Raw genomic sequence first — 22,348 nt, 5'->3', positions numbered from 1 at the left:
AACAGCTTTGTTAATGGAGTAACAGCATGTTAATGGCCCAGAAAGGTGACACCAGATTAGGGGGAGGTGTGAGGACAAAGCAATTCAAGAAAGGCTAGAAACATGATATTCTAGTGGGGTGGGGTGAGGGGGAGGTCGGCCTTTCCATGTTGGGTCAAGTAATCCCAAACACAGGTGTTCAGTTGAAGGCAATGACCTGGGAAGCGGTACTGGTGCAAGATGTTTGGGGTGACAGCAAACAAGAAGTGACATTTCAAAGGGACTTGGCAGCGTTTGGCCGGGCATCAAGTCATAGGGCAATGGTTCCTCTGGCGTGACTGCCCTTGGAGTACTGCATTCAGTTCTGGCCACCTTGGTACCAGAAAGACATTGACAAGCTAGAGGGAATCCAGGGATGATCAATATTGATGATCAGAGAGGCCTGGCAGGTGCGAGTGAAAGATCTAAATGGGCCAAACTCATGGTTGGCGTAACTCCAGTGAAATCAGGGATAGATTTGGCTTGATGTGCATAGCTTACCTAAACAATGAATAAAAGTAGGGAGACGGGGACATAATGTGTAACAAGTATTTAGGGTGATGTGTGAGAGCAAACTAGGAATAATGGGACTGAGCAAAAAATGTAGCATGAATAGCACATAACAATTCCTGGGCAGGAGATGTATCAGGGTGCAGAATGACCTCCTGGGGAAAAGGTAGAAGCTCCATTGCTTGGGTCTCTTCAAACTAGACAAGACAGAATAATAGGAACTCTAGGGGACAACACTGCACACTCTGGAGAATTGGTTTGTACAGCACCTAACACAATGGGCCCCATGGCTGGCTGGCCCTTAGGCATTACCATAATAAACATGATTGACACTAATAATAATTGGATGAATTTTTCTATCCCTCACTCCTCTGACTCTCTGACATGGTGCCTGGCATGACACCTGCATTGCTTATAACACCCTCAGCCCCAGCCATTCAAGTACATAGGCAAGTGTGTCACTTGATAACTATGGTGACCTTAAATGTAGAGTCCTGCAAATCCGCGGATATCTGCAGATATCCACATCCGCAGAAGCAAACATCCATGGACCATTTTTGTGGATTGCAGATCGGACGCGGATACAAATTTTGTATCTGAGCAGGGCTCTACTTAAAAGAACTGGGTAGGAAGGAGAACAGTGAGGTGATAAAATTTACCAATGAGCAAGTTATTTAGCTTAGGCCCTTGTCTACATTATACATTTAACTGGGCTTGTAAGCAACCAGGGGCGTTGCTGGCTCTACACATCGGTTCTGTTCATACACAAAGAGGTTAATACTCAGAGAATGGCCAAGTTTCACCCCTCCCATACCTTGCCAGAGGCTTCTGCTGGCCCCCTGGATGCCTTCCTGTGGTCACTGTGTAAGGTTGTTATGGAACTTCCTAACCAGGGGGAGATGGTTTCACCTCACAATCTGCAGTGACCTCAGAGAGGAAGATTCCAAAGACACGGAGAGCAGTCAGGTACCATCTCCCATTGTAAGTCTATGGGATATGTGGGACTACCGCCTATTTATGTTATTGAACCTCTCCCCCAAAGACGATAGCTGACTAGTATGAATGATACCCTACATGAAAGCCTTGTCTGTGGTCTGCGCAGTCAACGCCCACTGTCTGCGCTTGGGCTCCAATAGCAGAAGGCTGCAAGAATCCATGTCTGTGGCAATTTCTGCCAGGAAATCCCAGGTGCCAGTCATATCTGCAAAATTGCACAAGAAAACAAGGTAGTTTCAAGAAAATTCAGGTACTTGGGAGTGTTCCCATTGTGACAAGCCAGGTCCCTCCAGCACAGTGTGGTGGTGATAACACTGAGAGTGACATCTGTGTGGTAAAAAGAAACCTGCAGACCATGACTATAGGCACAAGAATGTGACCGTGGGGAAATAAAAAAACCACAAGACATGGCAGAAAAAAAGGTTATATTCCATGCATCAAGTACCTCTGAACTACTGCTGATGTCTTACTCCTTGTCTGGCTACAGTACTGAGTCTTCTTCATATCTTCTATAGCCAGAAGAAATCTGGACATGGACTATGCAACGTGTATCCATGGTGTGATGGGGCAAGGCCAGATGGCTACAGTAAAGTAGTGAGGAACAGGTATGTTAGCCCCAGGCTAAACAAATCCCTGGTACCATGTTAACCAAATGGCAGTTGCTCCAGGTTAATCAAGACACCTGGGGCCAATTAAGATCCTTCTAGAAGGCAGTGGAGATAGCTAGATTGATTGGGACACCTGAAGCCAATCAAGGACTGGCTGGAATTAGTTAAAAGCCTCCCAGTTAGTCAGTGCAGTGTGGGTGTCAAGAGCTATAGGAGGGAGGTGTGCTGTTGGAGAAACGAAGTAGTACGAATTCATATCAGGTGCAAGGAAGGAGGCCCTGAGGTAACTGTGAAAAAGATACTGAGTGGGGGCTGCTGTGGGGAAGTAGCCCAGGGAATTGTACACGTCCTATTTCCAAAAAGTCAGCTTCCATAGCTGCTAATTTTAGGGTCCCTGGGCTGGAGCCCGGACTAGAGGGCAGGCCCGGGCTCCCCCTGCCTCTCCCTGATTAATCACTGATACTGGGAGACCACAGAGACTGTGTGAGGGAGGGTTGTTTCTCCTCACCTCCCTTGTTGGCTTATGATGAAAATGGCTCAGTAGACTGTGACCCTTGCCCCTAGAGAGAGAAGGGCTGTGTGGAGGGTCACAGTGAGCCTCTGAGGCTAGCAAAATCCATCAGGAAACGCAGGACCCACGGAGATAAGGACAGAACTTTGTCACAATGGCCATGGCTTGAGAATCAATAGCACCACATCCATGTGGGTTTTTCTGGTCCTTTCAAAGGAAACTGGTTCTTGGTGGTCACAAATGCTACATCAGAGACCTGTGTGACTACCTCAGCGCTTACTGGCTATACAGTACTATCACACAGAAGTAACGTGAAATGTTAAGCCTTCGTGGTTGGCCCGAACTGGCAGTAAGTGATCATAGCTCTCCATTTGTATCTCATGAGATCGAAGCTTTGATGAAGATGAATGGTGTGAGCCGTAACAGCTCCTCGCTATGCCAGTCAGTTAGCAGTGGTGTAGCAGAGAGATTACTCCAAGCAATAAATCAAGCCTTGCCAGGAAGATCATCTGTGTGTTAGTGGCTGGCTCGTCTAATTTTATCTTACAGAAGCACTGTGCGCACTGCTGCAATGGTCTCTAACTTGCCAAGTGGTTTGGAGACACCTGCATAGCTGCAACAGCTACAAGATCAGGTAGATTGATAGGAGACATGAGTTTTTAAACCAGAGCGAGCAGTTTTACCTCAGTACTGTGCTGCTGCTGGCCTCACCACGACAGAGCCCGTCCAACATGCGCTACACACAGAGACTGTGTAGCATGGCCAAGATACCCTTTTAACAGGCAGACGAGACTCGTGCTGGGAGTCGGGTTGCTGATTTTGGTTGGACGTATTCCTGGAGGTTTCATCACAGGACATAATCTTTAATTCCTGGAGACTCAGGACAATCCTGGAGGGTTGGCAACCCTAGCTGGGAGTGATTCGCTGGCAGGCCCTGTGGTGGTGGAGACTGTAATGGAATACTAAACTGCAGGATACCGTTCAGCCAATAGGTAGTGATGGGTGGAGCTTATTTACGCTCACAACTGTGATTCCTGGCAGAGCTTTAAAGAATCTCGTAGAAGACACGTCTCTGGTGTATCTACCAGAGAAGGAAGCTCTATGGCCCATCCATATCTGGTACAGAAACTTGACCTACTAGTAGCAGTCTGCAACCTCCCATATACCTGAAATACATGACACAGTGTAAGGAGTAAAGTAGCACCAGAGAAAAACAAACAGAAAGACAACAGCATCAAAGGTTGCTTACAGAAGGAACAAAGCAACACCGGTTGCAGGATCTCATCAACATGCCACTCTTCAATGCCCTAGAGAACTTCAGCTTGGACAAACCTTCTGAGACCAGGGTCCTAGTGGGGAGCCAGCTGTGGTCACTCAGTTAGGGTGAACTGCAAAAAAATGGGGCAGACAATCCCCATAAAGCTGGTGGATATTCCAATACTTAGATTCACCAAGCCAGCATAAAGAAGCTGTTTTATTACCTTACTGGTTATTCAGAAGTTCAAACAATACAGTTCCCTTAAAGCCTCCGTCCAGGTACCCACGTCAAATATGATGAAGATTTCGGTAAATCTTATTTCATCATATAAAAGAAAAGGTTCTACCAATCCCAAAGGATTACCACATTACCTCGCAGGTTAATGAATGTTTCCAATTGTACCCAAATACACACTACAGCCAATTCCTATTAACTAAACTAATATTTATTAAAAAACAAAAGAGCGAGAGTATGGTTAGAAGATCAATGTACTGTGACAAAGTTCCTCCTCTATCTTGGTGGGACCTGCGTTTATTGGCGGATTTTCTTGCCTCAGAGATTCACCAGGTGGGTTGGGGAACAGCCCAGAGACCTTCCCCTCTGGAAGAACCCACAGTCCAGGTCAATTGGGAGGTTTGGGGGGAACCCGGGCCCGCCCTCTACTCCGGGTTCCAGCCCAGGGCCTTGTGGACTGCAGCTGTCTATAGTGCCTCCTATAACAGCTGCATGACAGCTACAACTCCTGGGCTACTTCCCCATGGCCTCCTCCAAACACCTTCCTTATTCTCACCACAGGACCTTCCTCCTGGTGTCTGATAACGCTTGTGCTCCTCAGTCCTCCAGCAGCACACCCTCTCACTCTCAGCTCCTTGCGCCTCTTGCTCCCAGCTCCTCACACTCGCACCACAAACTGAAGTGAGCTCCTTTTAAAACCCAGGTGCCCTGATTAGCCTGCCTTAATTGATTCTAGCAGCTTCTTCTTAATTGGCTCCAGGTGTCCTAATTAGCCTGCCTGCCTTAACTGGTTCTAGCAGGTTCCTGATTACTCTAGTGCAGCCCCTGCTCCGGTCACTCAGGGAACAGAAAACTACTCATCCAGTGACCAGTATATTTGCCCTCTACCAGACTCCTGTACCCCACTGGTCTGGATCTGTCACAGGACATACAGACATGAGTTCAATTCATTTAGGTGCAGATTCATAGAGACGACGAGGAGTCCGGTGGCAGTTTAAAGACTAACAGATTTATTTGGGCATAAGCTTTCATGGGTAAAAAAACCACTTCTTCAGATGCATGGGGTGAAAATTACAGATATAGGCATAAATATACTGACATGAAGAGAAAGGAGTTACCTTACAAGTGGAGAACCAGTGTTAAGGTCAATTCAGTCAGGGTGGACATGGTCCACTCCCAATAATTGATGAGGAGGTGTCAATACCAAGAGAGGGAAAATTGCTTTCAGAGTGAGCCAGCCACTCCCTATTCAAGCCCAAATTAATGGTGTTAAATTTGCAAGTGAATTGTAGCTCTGCAGATTCTCTTTGAAGTCTGTTTTTGAAGTTTTTTTGTTGAAGAATGGCTACTTTTAAATCTGTTATTGAATGTCCAGGGAGATTAAAGTGTTCTCCTACTGGCTTTTGTATGTTACCATTCCTGATGTCTGATTAGTGTCCATTTATTCTTTTACATAGAGACTGACCGGTTTGGCCAATGGACATGGCAGAGGGGCATTGCTGACACATTATGGCATATATCACATTGGTAGATGCGCAGGTGAATGAGCCCCTGATGGTGTGGCTCATGTGGTTGGGTCCTCTGATGGTGTCGCTAGAGTAGACATGGGGACAGAGTAGACAACAGGGTTTGTTACAGGGATTGGACATAAAGTTGGTGGATATTCCAATACTTAGATTCACCAAGCCAGCATAAAACAGCTTCTTTATTACCATACTGGTTACTCAGAAGTCCAAAACACAGTTCCTTTGTTGTTTTTGTGGATACAGATCAACACGGCTCCCCTCTGATACATAGCAGAGATGGTGAGCTTCGTAGTTGCAAAGAGCTCTTTCAGAAATAGTTCATAGGTTATAGTCCAATGTCCAAATATCACATTCAGGCCATACCAGCATAACTGGGACCTCAGTCTTGCGACTCAAACGTCCCCTGATGATGAAGCCTAAGCAGATCTGAGATGACAGAATCAGGACCCAGGGATCTTTTGTACAATTTCATGTCTTTTGACAAGTTGGGAGTTCAAAAGATATTTAGGATGACTTTGAAGGAGGTCCATCACCAGTAATTAGCTATACGAATTAACATAAGGCCATTTGTTTGTTCCTCCACCATTCACAGTACATTTCAAAGAGAGATGAATACCGAGATATCCCATGTTTACACTTCATTTAAACGATAGGATATTCTTTTGACCTCTGAATTATCAGAATTCAGCATAGACAGAGATTGTTGATTACATCATTGACCCTACTCATACAGATGTAAATACACAAACATTATCCCTCCAATGTCTTTTGAGGGTTATTTATTTTGCAGGATGGTTAACCCTTTCTAGCCATGCATCACACCTTCACAGTGGATAGACTGGAAGAGTATTTCACCAGATTTCAATTTGCTACAAAACTCTACTAAGAAACTGAAGATATACAGGTATGCTCTTTAACTTATGGTATGGGGAAGTAGATGGAGTATATCTTTAAAATTTTCACTTTACTGAAGACAGTCACAAAGATGAATATGAAAAGGTTTTGGCTATGTTTGATGTATACTTTATACAGCATGTTTTCACCAGAGAATTCAAAGACCAAGAGAAAACGTTGAATGTTTTATAAGAGCTCCATATGCATTGGCTGAAAACTGGGATTTTGGAACTGCAAATATGAAAATATCAGAGACAGGCTGGATATTTTTAATGGATAAAAATATTTCACAGCAGCTACAATTAAAAACAGACTGCTTTGCTATTTGAATAGCTGTGTGTAGGTTTAAGTCTGAGCTGGTGAGATAGCAAAACCAAGAGCAACTTGCCAAACTTGAAAAACAAGTAACTTGCTTAGAAGCTGACAACAGAACCAGCAAAAGCGCTAAAAGTCATTACCATAAGACCCCTCCCTGGGGCAAGAAGAAATAATTTCCAGGTTGAGAGGGATGAATTCCAGTCAGACATCAAAGCCTTGAAGCCTAAATGCACAATATGTTGAAAAAAATCATATCCCAAGAGATGATGCACATCCACCCAAAGGCACAAGATGTGATAAATGCACAAAGTATGGACATTTTGCAGTTGTTTGCTGAACCAAAGCAATCAGGGAATTGACTTACTTATATTACAGACAATCAAGAGCCATTGTTTCTGGGATCTATCACATGTGATGAGACAGTCTGCCTGGAGGGTGAAACTGAATATTCATGGAAAGACTATTGACTTTAAAATAGACTCAGGAGCAGACCTCATAGAAGGGACTTAACATAACCTTCAACACCTCCAGAGCTGAAGTCACCTGACACAGCTCTGACTAACCCTGGAGTTATTCTGAATCACATGGGCCAGTTCACCACAGAAGTAATTTAAAAAAAACAAAAGCTTTGCATTCAGAGTGCATGTGATCAAAAGACAAAAACCAACAACCTTCTCAGATGCAGCGTGGCAGCTGCGATGGGTCTAGTGAGAAAGGTGGAAGAACTCAGAGAATTTGGTGAAATTGGACTTTTGAAAGGAGATTCAGAACAAATAAACTTAAGAACAATGCTGAACTATACAATGTACAAACAACTCTACCAGACAGAGACTAGCTGCAAATTTATACAAATCCAGAGGCCATAATTTCCTGTTTTTCCACGTATATAGAAATGATGTACTCAAAAGACATAACACGTCACAGTGTTATCAAGAAACTGAAGTGTACTTTTGGTAATTTCAGTATTCCAGAACGTTTAGTAACGGACAACGGACCGGTTTCAGAGTAACAGCCGTGTTAGTCTGTATCCGCAAAAAGAAGAACAGGAGTACTTGTGGCACCTTAGAGACTAACAAATTTATTAGAGCATAAGCTTTCGTGGACTACAGCCCACTTCTTCGGATGCATATAGAATGGAACATATATTGAGGAGATGTATATGTGCTGCCGAAGCGAGCACAAAATATACACACATACAGAGAGCATAAACAGGTGGGAGTTGTCTTACCAACTCTGAGAGGCCAATTAATTAAGAGAAAAAAACTTTTGAAGTGATAATCAAGCTAGCCCAGTACAGACAGTTTGATAAGAAGTGTGAGAGTACTTACAAGGGGAGATAGAGTCAATGTTTGTAATGGCTCAGCCATTCCCAGTCCTTATTCAAACCGGAGTTGATTGTGTCTAGTTTGCATATCAATTCTAGCTCTGCAGTCTCTCTTTGGAGTCTGTTTTTGAAGTTTTTCTGTTGTAATATAGCCACCCGCAGGTCTGTCACTGAATGACCAGACAGGTTAAAGTGTTCTCCCACTGGTTTTTGAGTATTTTGATTCCTGATGTCAGATTTGTGTCCATTAATTCTTTTGCGTAGAGACTGTCCGGTTTGGCCAATGTACATGGCAGAGGGGCATTGCTGGCACATGATGGCATATGTGATATATGCCATCATGTGCCAGCAATGCCCCTCTGCCATGTACATTGGCCAAACCGGACAGTCTCTACGCAAAAGAATTAATGGACACAAATCTGACATCAGGAATCAAAATACTCAAAAACCAGTGGGAGAACACTTTAACCTGTCTGGTCATTCAGTGACAGACCTGCGGGTGGCTATATTACAACAGAAAAACTTCAAAAACAGACTCCAAAGAGAGACTGCAGAGCTAGAATTGATATGCAAACTAGACACAATCAACTCCGGTTTGAATAAGGACTGGGAATGGCTGAGCCATTACAAACATTGACTCTATCTCCCCTTGTAAGTACTCTCACACTTCTTATCAAACTGTCTGTACTGGGCTAGCTTGATTATCACTTCAAAAGTTTTTTTTTTTTTTTCTTTTTTTTTCTCCTCTTAAGTAATTGGCCTCTCAGAGTTGGTAAGACAACTCCCACCTGTTTATGCTCTCTGTATGTGTGTATATATATCTCCTCAATATATGTTCCATTCTATATGCATCCGAAGAAGTGGGCTGTAGTCCACAAAAGCTTATGCTCTAATAAATTTGTTAGTCTCTAAGGTGCCACAAGTACTCCTGTTCTTCTTTTTGCGGACAACGGACCATAATTCATTGCAGCAGAATTTAAGTCATTCAGAAGGAAATATTATTTTGATTGTATTACTAGCAGCCCACATTACTCAAAAGCAAATGGAGAGGCTGACAGAAGTGTACAAAAAGCCAAGAAAATCCTACAGCAGGAAGACCCATTTCTTGCTCTTTTGAGTTACAGATCCACACCAATAGCGGCTACTAGATATAGTCCAGCACATCGGAAGACAACTCAAATACTGTTCCAACTCTGGAAAAGAATCTGTTTCCAAAATGGCCAGACATGAAGAGTAGCCAAATTGGATGAAAAGCAAAAAGAGCTTACAAACACTTTTGCAACAGAGGATAGTCAGAGAACTGTTGGGTCTAGAACCTGGTGAACTGGATGGAGAAAAAGGATGGACAACTTCTGCTGTCATGAAGAAAAATAATTCAGTGTCCAGATCATATGTGAGCAAGACCAACAGTAGAGAGTTGGAGAGTTCAGCAAAAACCATCGACACCTACAGTTTGTTCCTTAGAAAGAGCAATCAACAGAGCAAATTCTACAGATGGTGGATGCAGAACAAGGAAAAGACTCAAGGATTCCAAACCAACCACAGCCAGTCATTAACTAGTAGACCACCAGACGACCAAGTTGTTATGCATTCAGGTCATATAATTAGAAAACCAGTACAGTTCAGCAACACTTAGACTGATCTGTACTGAACTTCAAAGATAGCTTGATAGTGTAAATATTGTAAATTGTAGGAATGTAGAACTTAAGGGGGCGATGCAATAGAAACTACACTTGGACCACAGCTCAGAGAAACTGTATCAGAGAAACAAGGTGGGTGAGGTAATATCTTTTATTGGACCAACTTCTATTGGTGAAAGAGAAACTTTTGAGCTTATACAGAGCTCTTCTTCAGGTCCGGGAAAGGTATTCAGAGGGTCACAGCTAAATGCAAGGTAGAACAGATTGTTTAGCATAAGGAGTTAACAGGTTGTAAGAAACTGTTGAAGGTGAAGTGGGCAGTTAACACCTCTGCAGTCGAAGGACAAAGGAGAGTTAGTGAGTCAGTAAGGGAAGGGCCTGGCTTTTTGTTATGTGTGTATAAACCCAAGCATAATGGGGCCCAGACCCCTTGATGGAGCCCCAAGGTGTTAATGCAAAGCATATAATAAATAACAACAGTCCAGGATGGTGAGGGATGGACCTTTACAGGGTTCCCCTACCAGCTCTTTTAATGTGTCTCAAATTTGAGGTGCAATAACTCTTGCTAATCCAACTCTGTGCTCCATACACAGCTCTGCCAGTGACCCTGTTATCCAGTCCCTGGGGCCCCACTGCACAGCTCTTACCAACGTATCCACACACCTCATTGTTCTAATGAAGGGTCCACCCCCCCCCCCCCAGCCTACAGGATTAGAGAGCTGGCTTTCTAAAATGTTCTAGTTTGTGGAAGTTTGGGAAATTACCCCCAGTGCCGGGATGGGTGACAAACACTTGGAATGATGTGCAGGCAGAGCTGGCTTTAGGAAGTGAGGGGACCGATTTGAACAGTTTTGACAGGGCCCCGGCAAGGATGACTGAAAAAAGAAAAAAACACGTAAAAAAACATCTGGGGCTTGTACTCACCGGGCGGCACTCGTAGTCTTCGGCGGTTTGTCCTTCACTCGCTTCGGGTCTTTGGTGGCACTGAAGGACCTGCTGCCAAAGGGCTGCCGAAGACCCAGAGCGAGTGAAGGACCCGCCGCTGAAGTGCCACCGAAGACCCAGAGCGCTGCCGGGTGAGTAAAAATTAAAAAGGAGCCTCTAGCCAGGGAAGGGATTCTCAGCCACTTGCCCCCACCCCGGCAGCCCTGCCACTGGGTGCGGGGCCCGATTCGGGGGAATTGGTGGAATTGGTCTAAAGCCGGCCCTGTGTGCAGGCGGTTTTCTGAAATTGTGTCTCACATTTTCCTGCCCTCCTCCTTCCCTGTGACTGAAGGTTTTCTGGTACCTAAGGCCCACTCCTTCATTTGGACTGAGTCTGCATGGTCAATTGGGAAAGTGGATCATCCATATTCTATTTGGAAACCACATGCCTGAGGATAAACTCTGAATTCCCAAGACTGATGCAAAAACCAAGCAGGAAATGTTTGGGCCCCTCCACTAACCCTAACTACAGCTTTTCATTGAGAAGGTCGGAGCCCCTACAAATGTCCTTAATAGTTAACCAATCTAGCAAGAGAAATGCAGATTAGATGGGCTTGTGCTGTAAAATGGATACTTGGAAAGTGACCCTGCTTATAAAAGTCTAAGGACTCGGAACTGCTGTGGTTCTAAGAACTTTTACTGAGGTTCCTTCTGCATTTAGCGTGGAGCAAAATCCCCCTGGCAGCACTCTGCTGGGTTACAGAGAGCTGGCCTGGATCAGTCCTTTAACTTCTCTGTAATAACGAGAACAAAGGGACTCCAGGGAGGATTTTACTGAAGAAAGGAGCTGTGCTCATTTTCTTGGGAAGTTCTGTACACTTACTGTCCACGGTAAGGTTAATGTTCTTCTCCCCGGTAAAGGTGTCATCTGTGATGGAGATCTCCACCTCATAGGTGCCCTCGTCTGACAGCTGCAGGTGACTGATCAGCAGGGAGCCATTCTCAAGTATTTTAATCCGGTCCTTGTAATCAGGGCGCAGGTTGCCAATGATCTCGGTGCCGATGGACTGTACCACTGTGGTAGGCTTGTCTCGCTTCAGCTGCCATTTGACCACAGGTTTATCACTGCTGGTGCTGGTGTACCTCACTGAGAGCAGGGCAGGTTTGCCAACTGTGCCATGGATGAGGAGAACTGGGCTGGTGATATTGACGCCTTCCAGTAGACCTAGAAGGAAGAGACAGCAGGGTGGTTAAGGCAAGGCTAAGACTCGTGTTATCGCTGTGGGAGTGACAGTCTAATACCGGTGTTCAGCTTCTGAAGCTGCCCAGATGTTTCCAGAAGCCTTGTCAGGCTCAGTCTTAGCTGGCTGCTGATGCAGTTAATGAAAGTACTGGGCCTTCTCTCCTGAGAGAGTTTATTACACATTAGGCAGGAGCCAACGGCAACCCCATTGATGTCAGCGGGGCTGCGCCGGCTAAGTGAGAACAGGACTGAGCCCTTCTCAAGCAATACCTATTTCCAGGCACGCTGCTGCTGATCCTTGCAGCTCAGGCTGCGTGGCCCTTACCTCCTTACTGTGGTTTTAAATGGTGAGACAGCAAGACTGAGCATTTACACAGCACCTTCCCCCCCCCCCCCATCAACTTTTAGGCATTTTACAAGGAAGGGGAAATCTCGTTCTCTCCATTTGACAGGATATTGAAAAACAGAGAGGTGAAGTTCTTGCCTCAGACACAACAAAACAGTGAGGCACTCCTGACTCCAGTTCCCTTCTCTAGCCACTAGTGCACACTGCCTCCAGTGGACTGTGGACAGAAAACTGAGCCACACGAAGCGGGACAGACTTCCCCAAGGAGCAAGTCTGAATTAATTTTTTTAATCAAGGTGTTCTCTGTCAGGGCTACATAAAATATGTACTGCTAAGAACCCAGGCCTAGACATCCAGGAACTGTCAGAGAACCTGCTGCCAGTGATCATGGATAAAAAGGCTGGGATACGCTACATGGAGGTAGGGTGGTAGAGGGCCTACCCCAATGGGTCTAGCTAGCAACTGGAACATTCTACACCCACTAACGAAGCCATTATCCCCACCATTCACGGTGCTCTACCATTTCAGACACTGCGCACACACAGCAGCTCCAGCGAGTCAGAGAGACCTGGCAGTGTGCTAATAAAAGGCCTGATGGAGATCAAACCTTCATCTTGCCCACCGCCTTTACTAGCATGGGGCAGGTGCGTGCTTTGACACATATAACTGGACCTCTCTTCTGATCCTACAATGCTGTGCAATGTCTTGGTGCACTGGTGACCAGTCACAGCCATAATCCACCCCAGAGGTGTCTGCCTTTCAATGGTGGGGAGTGAAATGATTTGTTATAGCTGTCATGGTGGCAGCATCCTCTACAGTTAAGACTGCAAAAGGGTGTGCATTAACATAAATTACAAGCATCATGTACATGGCTAGGCCACTTAGCAGACATTTGCACAGACCTCACAGTGATGAGTGCCTTTCATACAAATAAAGAAGGAGCTAAGATAGAACTGGGCCCAACCTTTTTTACCTTGAACAAACCAAGGAAATTAAATTAAAAAATGAAGACACTGTTAAGATTAAACACAGTTAAGCTCGAGGTAAATGAAAGTTAGGGCTGAACACGTAACCGTAAGTCCTGGGGTCAGGGAGGTGCCTATTGCTGTCCTCATGAAAACCCACCTAGATTGGGCTAAGTTATAGGCAACTAGAAAATGCTGTGTGAACATGCTTAGTAGAGCCTGGTTAGAGGCTTGCTGATAAACTCTCTGAACAGTCCATCTGCACTGAGCATGCTCCAACCCCACAGAGCTTCCTGTGCATCAACTGCTATAAGCGTGCTCAAGTTCCATAGAGTTTCCTACAAGCCAGTGGTACTGAACATGTTCCTCGCCTTCGCTCAGGGTATGTCTATACTTCAGTCATTGGGCCAAAATCTGCACTCCAAGCATGCAGACACCTGCTTCCGACGGCACTTACAGCTGCGTGTGTGTGGAGCGAGAGGGAATCTGACCTGCAGAGGCTGGAGGTGGAAATGCTCTGCTAAGTACTCCAGTCCATCTATCTCATGGTCAGTGCAGGCTCGTTCCCTACAGAGCGCGAGCTAGCGCTGTGCTCGCTCCACCCAGAGTCCATCGTGAACATGCAGCGTGTGGCACTAAAACATCAACAACTGCCACGTGGCAATAGTTGACTTTATTGCAGAATTCCCTACCCTGCAACTAGGAAATACCACCTTAAGCTGATCTACTAAAGATTAAAGATTGTGAAGTACTTTGAGATCTACTGATGAAAAGCATTAGATAAGAGCTAGGCATTATTATTTTATTACTACTGCAGCCAAGCAGTAAATGCAGATTATTCTTTTAAATGGTGCCCACTTTGTTCAGAAAATATTTTCCTTATTGTTTTAAAGTGCTCATTTCTACTAATGGGTTATCAGATTAAATAGCCAGCCACAAACCCCCACAGCAGCTAGGACAAAATCCACTGCCAAATGAGAACAAATGAGCCAAACATGAATTAGCCGAGTAAGAAAAGCGAGATTGGACCTAAAGAACACAGTTCAAACAGAAACACCTCAGCCTTGGCTGATCCACTGTTACCCACCAAAACATTGGAAACTGTGTGTATAATTCTTGCACTGCTGCTCTTAAATGCACATTTCGAACGCTGTCTCTGAGCATCACACCCTCGACTGGCATGTTTGAGGCAGGGCTGATGGTCAGCCTCACAGACACTGTTATGGGGAAGTCTCCAAATCATCTTCCCCGCCTTTGGCAAAGCAAACCAGCCCCAGGCTTTGGCAGGAGGCACAGCCTGCCTGACCTTTCAGTCCCTCGGCACCATGTCAGCAACGTGAAGGGCTGCTACAGTACCAAGTTAATTACCTACAGCTGTGTGTCTGGAGTGGGGTGATGTGTGAGTTCAGCACCATCAGGGCCGGCTCTAGGCACCAGCGCTCCAAGCGGCGGCACTCCGGCTCCTTTCCTTTTTTTTCCCTTGGGGTGCAAAAAGCCAGGAGCCAGCCCTGAGCGGAGGTGAGCTGCAGGGCCGCCCAGAGGGGGGGCAAGTGGGGCAATTTGCCCCAGGCCCCACAGGGGCCCCCATGAGAATATAGTATTCTATAGTATTGCAACTTTTTTTTAATGGAAGGGGCCCCTGAAATTGCTTTGCCCCAGGCCCCCTGAATCCTCTGGGCGGCCCTGGTGAGCTGCGGCGGTGGGGGGCGTGGGGAGGGCCACAGGAAGTAGCCCTGGGGAGGGGGACAGAGGAACCGCTCCCCCCCAGCTCACATCCGCTCCACTGCCGCCTGCTCCCTCGAGCGTGCCGCCACTCTGCTTCTCCCCCCTCCCTCCCAGGCTTGCCGCAAAACAGCTGATTCACGCAGCAAGCCTGGGAGGGAGGGGGGAGAAGCGGCGGCGCGCTCAGGGGAGCAGGCGGAGTGGAGGTGAGCTGCGGCAGTGGGAGGCGCAGAGAGGGCCACAGGAAGTAACCGGGGGGGGGGGGGCCAGAGGAACCGCTCCCCCCCCCCCCAGCTCACCTCCACCTCCTTCCCCGAGCGCACCGCCACTCCGCTTCTCCCCCCTCCCTCCCAGGCTTGCCTGGGAGGGGGTAGGAGGGGAAATGCGGCATGCCCGGGGGAGGAGGCGGGGCCAGGGATTTGGGGAAGGGTTTGGAATTGGGCGGAGCCAGGGGGGCACGGGAAAATTTTTTTGCTTGGGGTGGCAAAAAACTTGGAGCCGGCCCTGATCACCATTCAGCCAAACACAGAGACAGGAGCGAGGCCAGGAGAAGCCTCCCCAAGCAAAGGGCAAGGAGCCAAGACTTAGCAAGAAAGGGGAGGTTAATGATTGCAATGGGCAACTGGCACAAGGAGAGCCCTGCAATTCCAGGGGCCCATTTTAAAGACAGTGCTCTACACTGCATATTGTGCAGCAAGGCCGCTGGGCCAGGGCTAAAGTAGCGGAGGGCCTGTCTGGTTGCCCTGCGACAGCCAGGGGCTGGTGAATAAGGGGTTAACTCCAGTTCAGGTCCCTCCTCCCACAGGTGCTCAGGGCTCTAAGGTCTGCCATTGCTGCAATCAGAGGCATGACTGCAGCACTTGCAGACATACTGGATCTAGCTTTCGCTAGTAAGCTGGGACATCAATAGCAGTGAAGCTGCAGAAGCATGGGCTAGTCACCCAGTACGTACCCAGGGTCCTGGGCGTGCTGCCGCAGCCTCACAGCTATTGTTCTTCAAGCTAGCTAGACTGAAGCACTGGGGGGCTACACATACTGCAGTCACACCTCTGATTGCAGTGTAGACGTACTCTAGGGCTGGGTTTTTACTTAAATGTTACCTCTAGAGATCTGCTCTTGAGTTAGATCATTTCAGTCAGAGCAGCCACATGGCAAAATAGCTCTGGGGCTGCACAGAGTGGCTGTGTTAGCAACTAACTTGAGTTGTAGCCAGTACTGCCATCATCGGGGGAAGGAAAAGCTAATGCAGGACCAAGGTCTGGGCAGCTGAAGAGAAATTCCACAAGGGGCCCAGCTGAAGCAGAACATATTTGTATTAGTTATTAGCCCTAACGCCAGTCCCCTTCACACGGGAAAGCTTGGATCCCAGTTGAGAGTGTTCTGCATTTCAAGCTGATTTCAGCACCAAACCTCCTCTGTTCCATTGTGTGATTCATTGTAGCTCCTTAAGGCTCTGCAGCGGTGCGGCGACTCAGCGGCACGGCGCCTCCTGCTGGTTGTCCAGGGAATTAGCTTTTCCAGCTCCAGAGCGCCCTCTGCTGGCCGATGTCCTGCTTGCCGCTGGCCCCCATGTCCCTCCCAGACCCTGTTGCCCCTTTACCCAGGGATTCTGCCCACTGCAGCAACCCCCAATCTGAGTCTCCCCACTCAGGGGAACTCCCAACCCCCTATCCCCACCTCACCTCAGTGGCTACTGCCAGTCACCATCTAGCCCCCGCTCACTGGGGCAGACTGCAGTCTGTAAAGGCCACTCATCATAGGCAAGGGGGGGTTTGGACCCACTGCCTCTGCCTAATCTTGGGCTGCCCCCTGCAACCCCAGTACCTGCCTTTGGCCTTCAGCTAGGCCTGCAGCCTGGGGGTTTTCCAGGCTGGAGCTCCCCAGCTCCTCTAGCCTTCCCCCAGCCCTGCTCCACTCTTGGTACTCAGCTCCGCAGCAACCAGGCCCTACCCTCTCTGCAGGCAGAGAGAGAGTGTCTGGGCTCCTGGCTCGCAGCCTCTTATAAGGGCCAGCTGGGCCTGATTGGGGCATGGCCCCAGCTGTTACTGCCTTCCCCAATTAGCCCAAGTTTTGTTTTGCCGCTTCAGCCCTATCCCAGGGCTGGCTTTGACCCTTCCAGGGCCGAAATGGGAGACCACCTGCTACAGGCTCCTTTAAGACTTGTTGTCTAGGTTCTCAGCGCAGTGATTGCAAGAAAATCCAACTCCAGCCATCTCCGCCGAAACCAGGCAACGGAACAAAGAAGCAGAGAGAAATTTCCCTTGGTGACCTTGCACGTACAGGATTACCAGGATGTACGCAGGGAGGTGCATATTGTTATAGGGTGCCAGTCAGAAGAAAACACGCTGCTGTCCCCAGGGAAATCTGCAGGGCCAGTCACACCCATTAGTCAGGAGGCCATTGATCTGAAAACCCAAAGCACCTCTGAATGTGTACAGCTCACGGGGCCTCGAGGGGGGTATGGAGCAGCCAATGGACAAATGTTGCCAGAGGCCTGGCTGTTGAACCCCAGCTAGAGCCATTCCCCTGAGCGAGCCCCTCTCAACCCCCTGCCACTTTGCACATGGCTCTGAGAAGCCTCCGCGGTGTTTGTGCCGAGGGCCGACTTTCCCGCGTGCTCCATGCAGCCAGGAGCTGGGTGCTCCCTGCAAGTGTCAGAGCAGCGCGGCAGTCAGAGCCTGGCTCTGGGGCTCTCTTGTCTCACTCTAGGGATTGTTTTGGCAGGTCTTGGATCAGGCAAAACAAAATGTCTCTCCGTCCTTCTTTAAAGGGCTTTCATCACACGTGAATGAAACCCTACAATCCTGGCATTGGCTGGAGACAAACAGCTCCTACACCAGTGGAGACGCGGGTCCGAGGGCGCCGCTGCCTATGTCGGCTGCAGCCTGCCCGAGGCCTTGCCAGAGACCACTTGTGTCTGCGGATAGTGGGGAGTAGCGTACTCAGGGGGACAGAATGAGGGCAGCTGGCTTCAGCAGTGTTACCGAGCATGCTCCGTCCATGTGAGCGTGCTCAGTACAAGCCAAGCAGCAAATCTGGGGGAGCGCATGACCCCGCATCCCCCCTCCCGCATGCGTCTCCTCTGAGCCTCACTAGTATCAGGCAGCTGTGCCTCTGAGCCACAGCGCCAGTCTGTGTGAGTCAGATCAGCTTCCTCCACAGGCGGTGGGCTCCCAGGCTAGACTCCTACCCACAGACAGCCTGTGCCTGCTGCCGGGCGGGCACACCCCCAGAACAGCTCGAGTCATGCCAACCCCCCCCCCCAGCCCCACCCTCCCAGAAAGCAGCAGCCCAAGGGAGTGGGCCCAGCCATATCATGTGACCAAGCAATCTAGGGGAGCCATGTGACCACCACATTCCGCCCACCCCATATGTCGCCTTTGCTCCCACCTGCACCTCCCTGCACTGACTTGTCCCAGAAGTGGCCTTGCCCTGGACAGGACAGGCAGTGTCACTGCTGCTACTGTCTTTCCAGAGGGTCACCCCAGTGGGGAATGGGTCCCTCAGGGTCCTGCCCTGCAGGCTGGGCAGAGGAGAGGGTGACCTTTACACAGTCACTCTTGTTTATGCAAGAAAATAACATCCCCTGGCTGCTCTGTCTCTCCCTGCCCTGGCCAGGCTTGTGCTGTTTTCTACTGCCAAAGTCTCCTCCTGGATGGACTTTCTGCCAGGGCGCAGGCTGCTGCAGGGTGCCATGCAGCTGGCAGGACCTGGGCCAGAGCTGTTACTCTACAGCCACCAATTAATCGCTGTGCTGGGAATGGCAGGGGGAAATATTTCCCTGTTTCACTGATTTTCAAAACCCTTTGGGGTCCATCCAGCAGCAGGTTAAAGCTCCTGCCTCCCAGAACTAGTGGGGAAACTAGTTATTCATTCTATCCACGGTTGTAACAGTCACAGGTGGAGTAAACCACATGGACTTGGATAACGTGGAGCAAGAACGTGGGTCAGGGAGTGAAATGTGTGCAGACTGCCCCCTACTGCCTCACGGCGCTAGAAGAGCGCTGACTGCTGCAGATCCTGGCGCCAGGGCGGGTGCTGATGGGCTGAGTCATGGGGCCAGATTTCCAAGCTCTCTGGATCTGCAGTTGGGGCCAGATTTTCAAAAATGCCCAGCACCCAACATGAAGACACTTTGGTGCCTAACTGGGAGCTGAGCTCTCTGGAAGATCTGGCCCCGAGAGCCTACCATATGTACCTGCAGGAGATCCTAGAACTTTGTCTTTTTGCAATGAATCGGTCCTAGAGGAAATCTGGAAATAGAGTAGCAAGGGGCAAAAGTCTGCTCCGGGTCACACTGGTGTAAAGCTGAAGTAACCCTCTAAAATCCATGTGGGGTTAATGGAGAGCAGCAGTTGCCCCCTGTCATCCAGAAAGAAAAATAATTGAAACCAATTACAATTATTTTAATGAGATGGAGCCAGATAAGATCCCTGTGGCATCCATCTCCTACAGAGAGCACAAACTTTCTCTCATTTTAACTGCTCCTCTAGATGAGGCTGAAGTGAGGAGCCTTCCTCTGACTCCAGGGTATTAAATGCCTAATTCTATCAGGTCAAGCGCAGGTAAATCCCTCTTTGCTGTTGCAGGGACAGGGGTGACCACCTCTTCCCCCCGAGGCCTGGCCCCACGGTCAAGCCGGAAGCCATAGTCAGGCAGGGGAACCCAGGTCCCTCCATCTGCCTGGGGTGGGGGAGCCTGAGAGCAACCCCCGACCTGTGTCCCCACCTCCCTGGACCCCCTGCTCAGGGCAGGTGGAGGATCCACGTCTCCCCACAGCTGCCTGGGCACCCCAGGCCACTTACCCTCGCTGGGGTAAGAGCTTCTGTCCTGGCTGGGGAGTGGGGCCTTGGGGGGAAGAGGAGGGGCAGGGAGCTGGGCCCATGGTGAAAAGTGGGAGGGCCATCGCCCCTTGCCCCCTCTTCCCCTCCCCCCCGTTCTGGTGCCCCTGTGCAGGGGGGTACAGAAACCACGGCACAGAACTGTCTTATGTTAATATAATGCTCAAGTGGACAATCTGCTGCTGGGGACAGCTGTTTCTGGCCCCTTAAGTATTCAGAGGGGAGCAGGGTGGGAATGCTGCATTCAGATACCTGTGGTCAGAGAGTGTGGCGGAAGGATCTCTGTATCTTAAGGTGGTATTTTTACATGATAAGGCCAGAAGGGACAGCTGTGATCATCTAGTCTGACCTCCATTATAACACAGGCCATAGAACTTCCCTGAATTAATTCCTGTTTGAACTACACACCTGAGTGCCTTCCATGTAAAAATCAGTGTCAATAACTGACCTGCTCACCAGCCAGGAAAGGAAGGTCAGGCTCTAAAGACTAAGAAAGCAAGCAAGCAAGAAATGAATTAAATTCAGTGTAGGAAAGGCCGAGAGAAGCAGCAGAAAAGCCTTTTCGTGGCTGATGGGAAGCACGCCAGAGCGATGCTGGACAATCTGTTCCCAGCTAAGGCTCTTTCTCTTGCTGCTATAGAAAGGAGCTCTTCCTTGTGCCAGGTGTCATGGCAACAAAGTACTGGAACTGGGAAAGGGAGAGAGGGGCAGAGAGTGCTATAGAGACAGGAGAACCAAGTGAGAGAGCGAGGGAAGCTGGATTGAGAGAGAATAAAGAGTGAGTGAAAATGTTTCATGGAAAGAGGGAGAAAAGAGAAATGATTGCGAGAGCTGGGGAGAGGGCAGTAGGAGAAAAGGGAAATCGGCAGACGTGCGTGGAGGAGAGGGATAAAGAACAGAAACGTAAAGAGGTAAAAGTGGAGAATGGAGCCCACATTTCTATGGAGAAATACTGTCTTGGCGGAACTACCATTAAGTGGATACATAATTGGTTAAACAACTTCAAACAAAGAATAACTATTAATGGAATGATTGTCAGATAAATATAAATAAGAAGAAAACAAAGAAAGAAGTGGGACCGCTAAACACTGAGGATGGAGAGGAGGTTAAGGATAATCTAGGCATGGCCCAATATCTAAACAAATACTTTGCCTCAGTCTTTAATGAGGCTAATGAGGAGCTTAGGGATAATGGTAGGATGAAAAATAGGAATGAGGATATGGCGATAGATATTACATCCGAGGGAGAAGCCAAACTCGAACAGCTTAATGGGATGAAATCAGGGGGCCCAGATAATCTTCATCCAAGAATATTAAAGGAACTGGCACATGAAATTGCAAGACCATTAGCAAGAATTTTTAATGAATCTGTAAACTCAGAGGTTGTACTGTATGACTGGAGAATTGCTAATATAGTTCCTATCTTTAAGAAAGGAAGAAAAAGTGATCCGGGCAACTACAGGTCTGTCAGTTTGACATCTGTAGTATGCAAGGTCTTGGAAAAAATTCTGAAGGAAAAAGTAGTCAAGGACATTGAGGTCAATGGTAATTGGGACAAAATACAACATGGTTTTACAAAAGGTAGATCGTGCCAAACCAACCTGATCTCCTTCTTTGAGAAGGTAACAGATTTTTTAGACAAAGGAAATGCAGTGGATCTAATTTACCTCGATTTCAGTAAGGCATTTGACACGGTTCCACATGAGGAATTATTAGCTACATTGGAAAAGACGGGGATCAATATGAAAATTGAAAGGTGGATAAGGAACTGGTTAAAGGGGAGACTACAACGGGTCGTACTGAAAGGTGAATTGTCAGGCTGGAGGGAGGTTATTAGTGGAGTTCCTCAGGGATCGGTTTTGGGACCAATCTTATTTAATCTTTTTATTACTGACCTTGGGACAAAAAGTGGGAATGTGCTAATAAAGTTTGCGGATGACACAAAGCTGGGAGGTATTGCCAATACAGAAAAGGACCGGGATATCATACAGGAAGATCTGGATGACTTTGTAACATGGATTAATAACAAGAGCTATTGTTATAAGCTGGAGATTCATCAGTTGGAAGTAACAGAGGAGAAGGACCTCAGAGTATTGGTTGATCACAGGATGACTATGAGCTGCCAATGTGATATGGCTGTGAAAAAAGCTAATGTAATCTTGGGATGCATCAGGCGAGGTATTTCCAGTAGAGATAAGGAGGTGTTAGTCATGTGGCCCTCCTGGTCATTTGAGTTTGAGACCCCTGTTCTAACCCAAAGAGCTCTCAACCATGCTTGTAGCTGTTTCCATCTCTTGACAGTGACTCAACAGTTGTTCTAGGCTTCAGAGTGATGTTTTGGGTTATTATGTGTGCAGGTTGTGTTGCGTGGTTGTGTTGGTTAGTGTGTGGGTTGTGTTGTGCTGGGAGACTGGTGTTGATTTGTGCAGGTGGGGAAGAAGGGGTGTGCGCTGAGGTGAGGGGCTGTGTAT

General features: G+C 48.0%; 1 protein-coding gene across 2 annotated transcripts in view; it reads right to left on the bottom strand.

The window, feature by feature from the left end:
- The window catches only part of HEPACAM (hepatic and glial cell adhesion molecule), a 96,365-nt gene that overhangs the window by 45,221 nt on the left and 28,796 nt on the right, over window positions 1–22,348 (bottom strand). For both annotated transcript variants that reach the window (XM_054005686.1, XM_054005687.1), the window contains one exon: window positions 11,645–11,986. In XM_054005686.1, coding sequence (XP_053861661.1) covers window positions 11,645–11,986 — 342 coding nt within the window. The remainder of the gene's footprint in view (window positions 1–11,644; window positions 11,987–22,348) is intronic.

The sequence above is a fragment of the Malaclemys terrapin genome, chromosome 15 (genome assembly GCF_027887155.1).
Source record: "Malaclemys terrapin pileata isolate rMalTer1 chromosome 15, rMalTer1.hap1, whole genome shotgun sequence".
NCBI lineage: Eukaryota > Metazoa > Chordata > Testudines > Emydidae > Malaclemys > Malaclemys terrapin.
The sequence above is the reverse complement of the archived record's forward strand: the minus strand, read 5'-3'. Positions and strand labels throughout refer to the sequence as shown.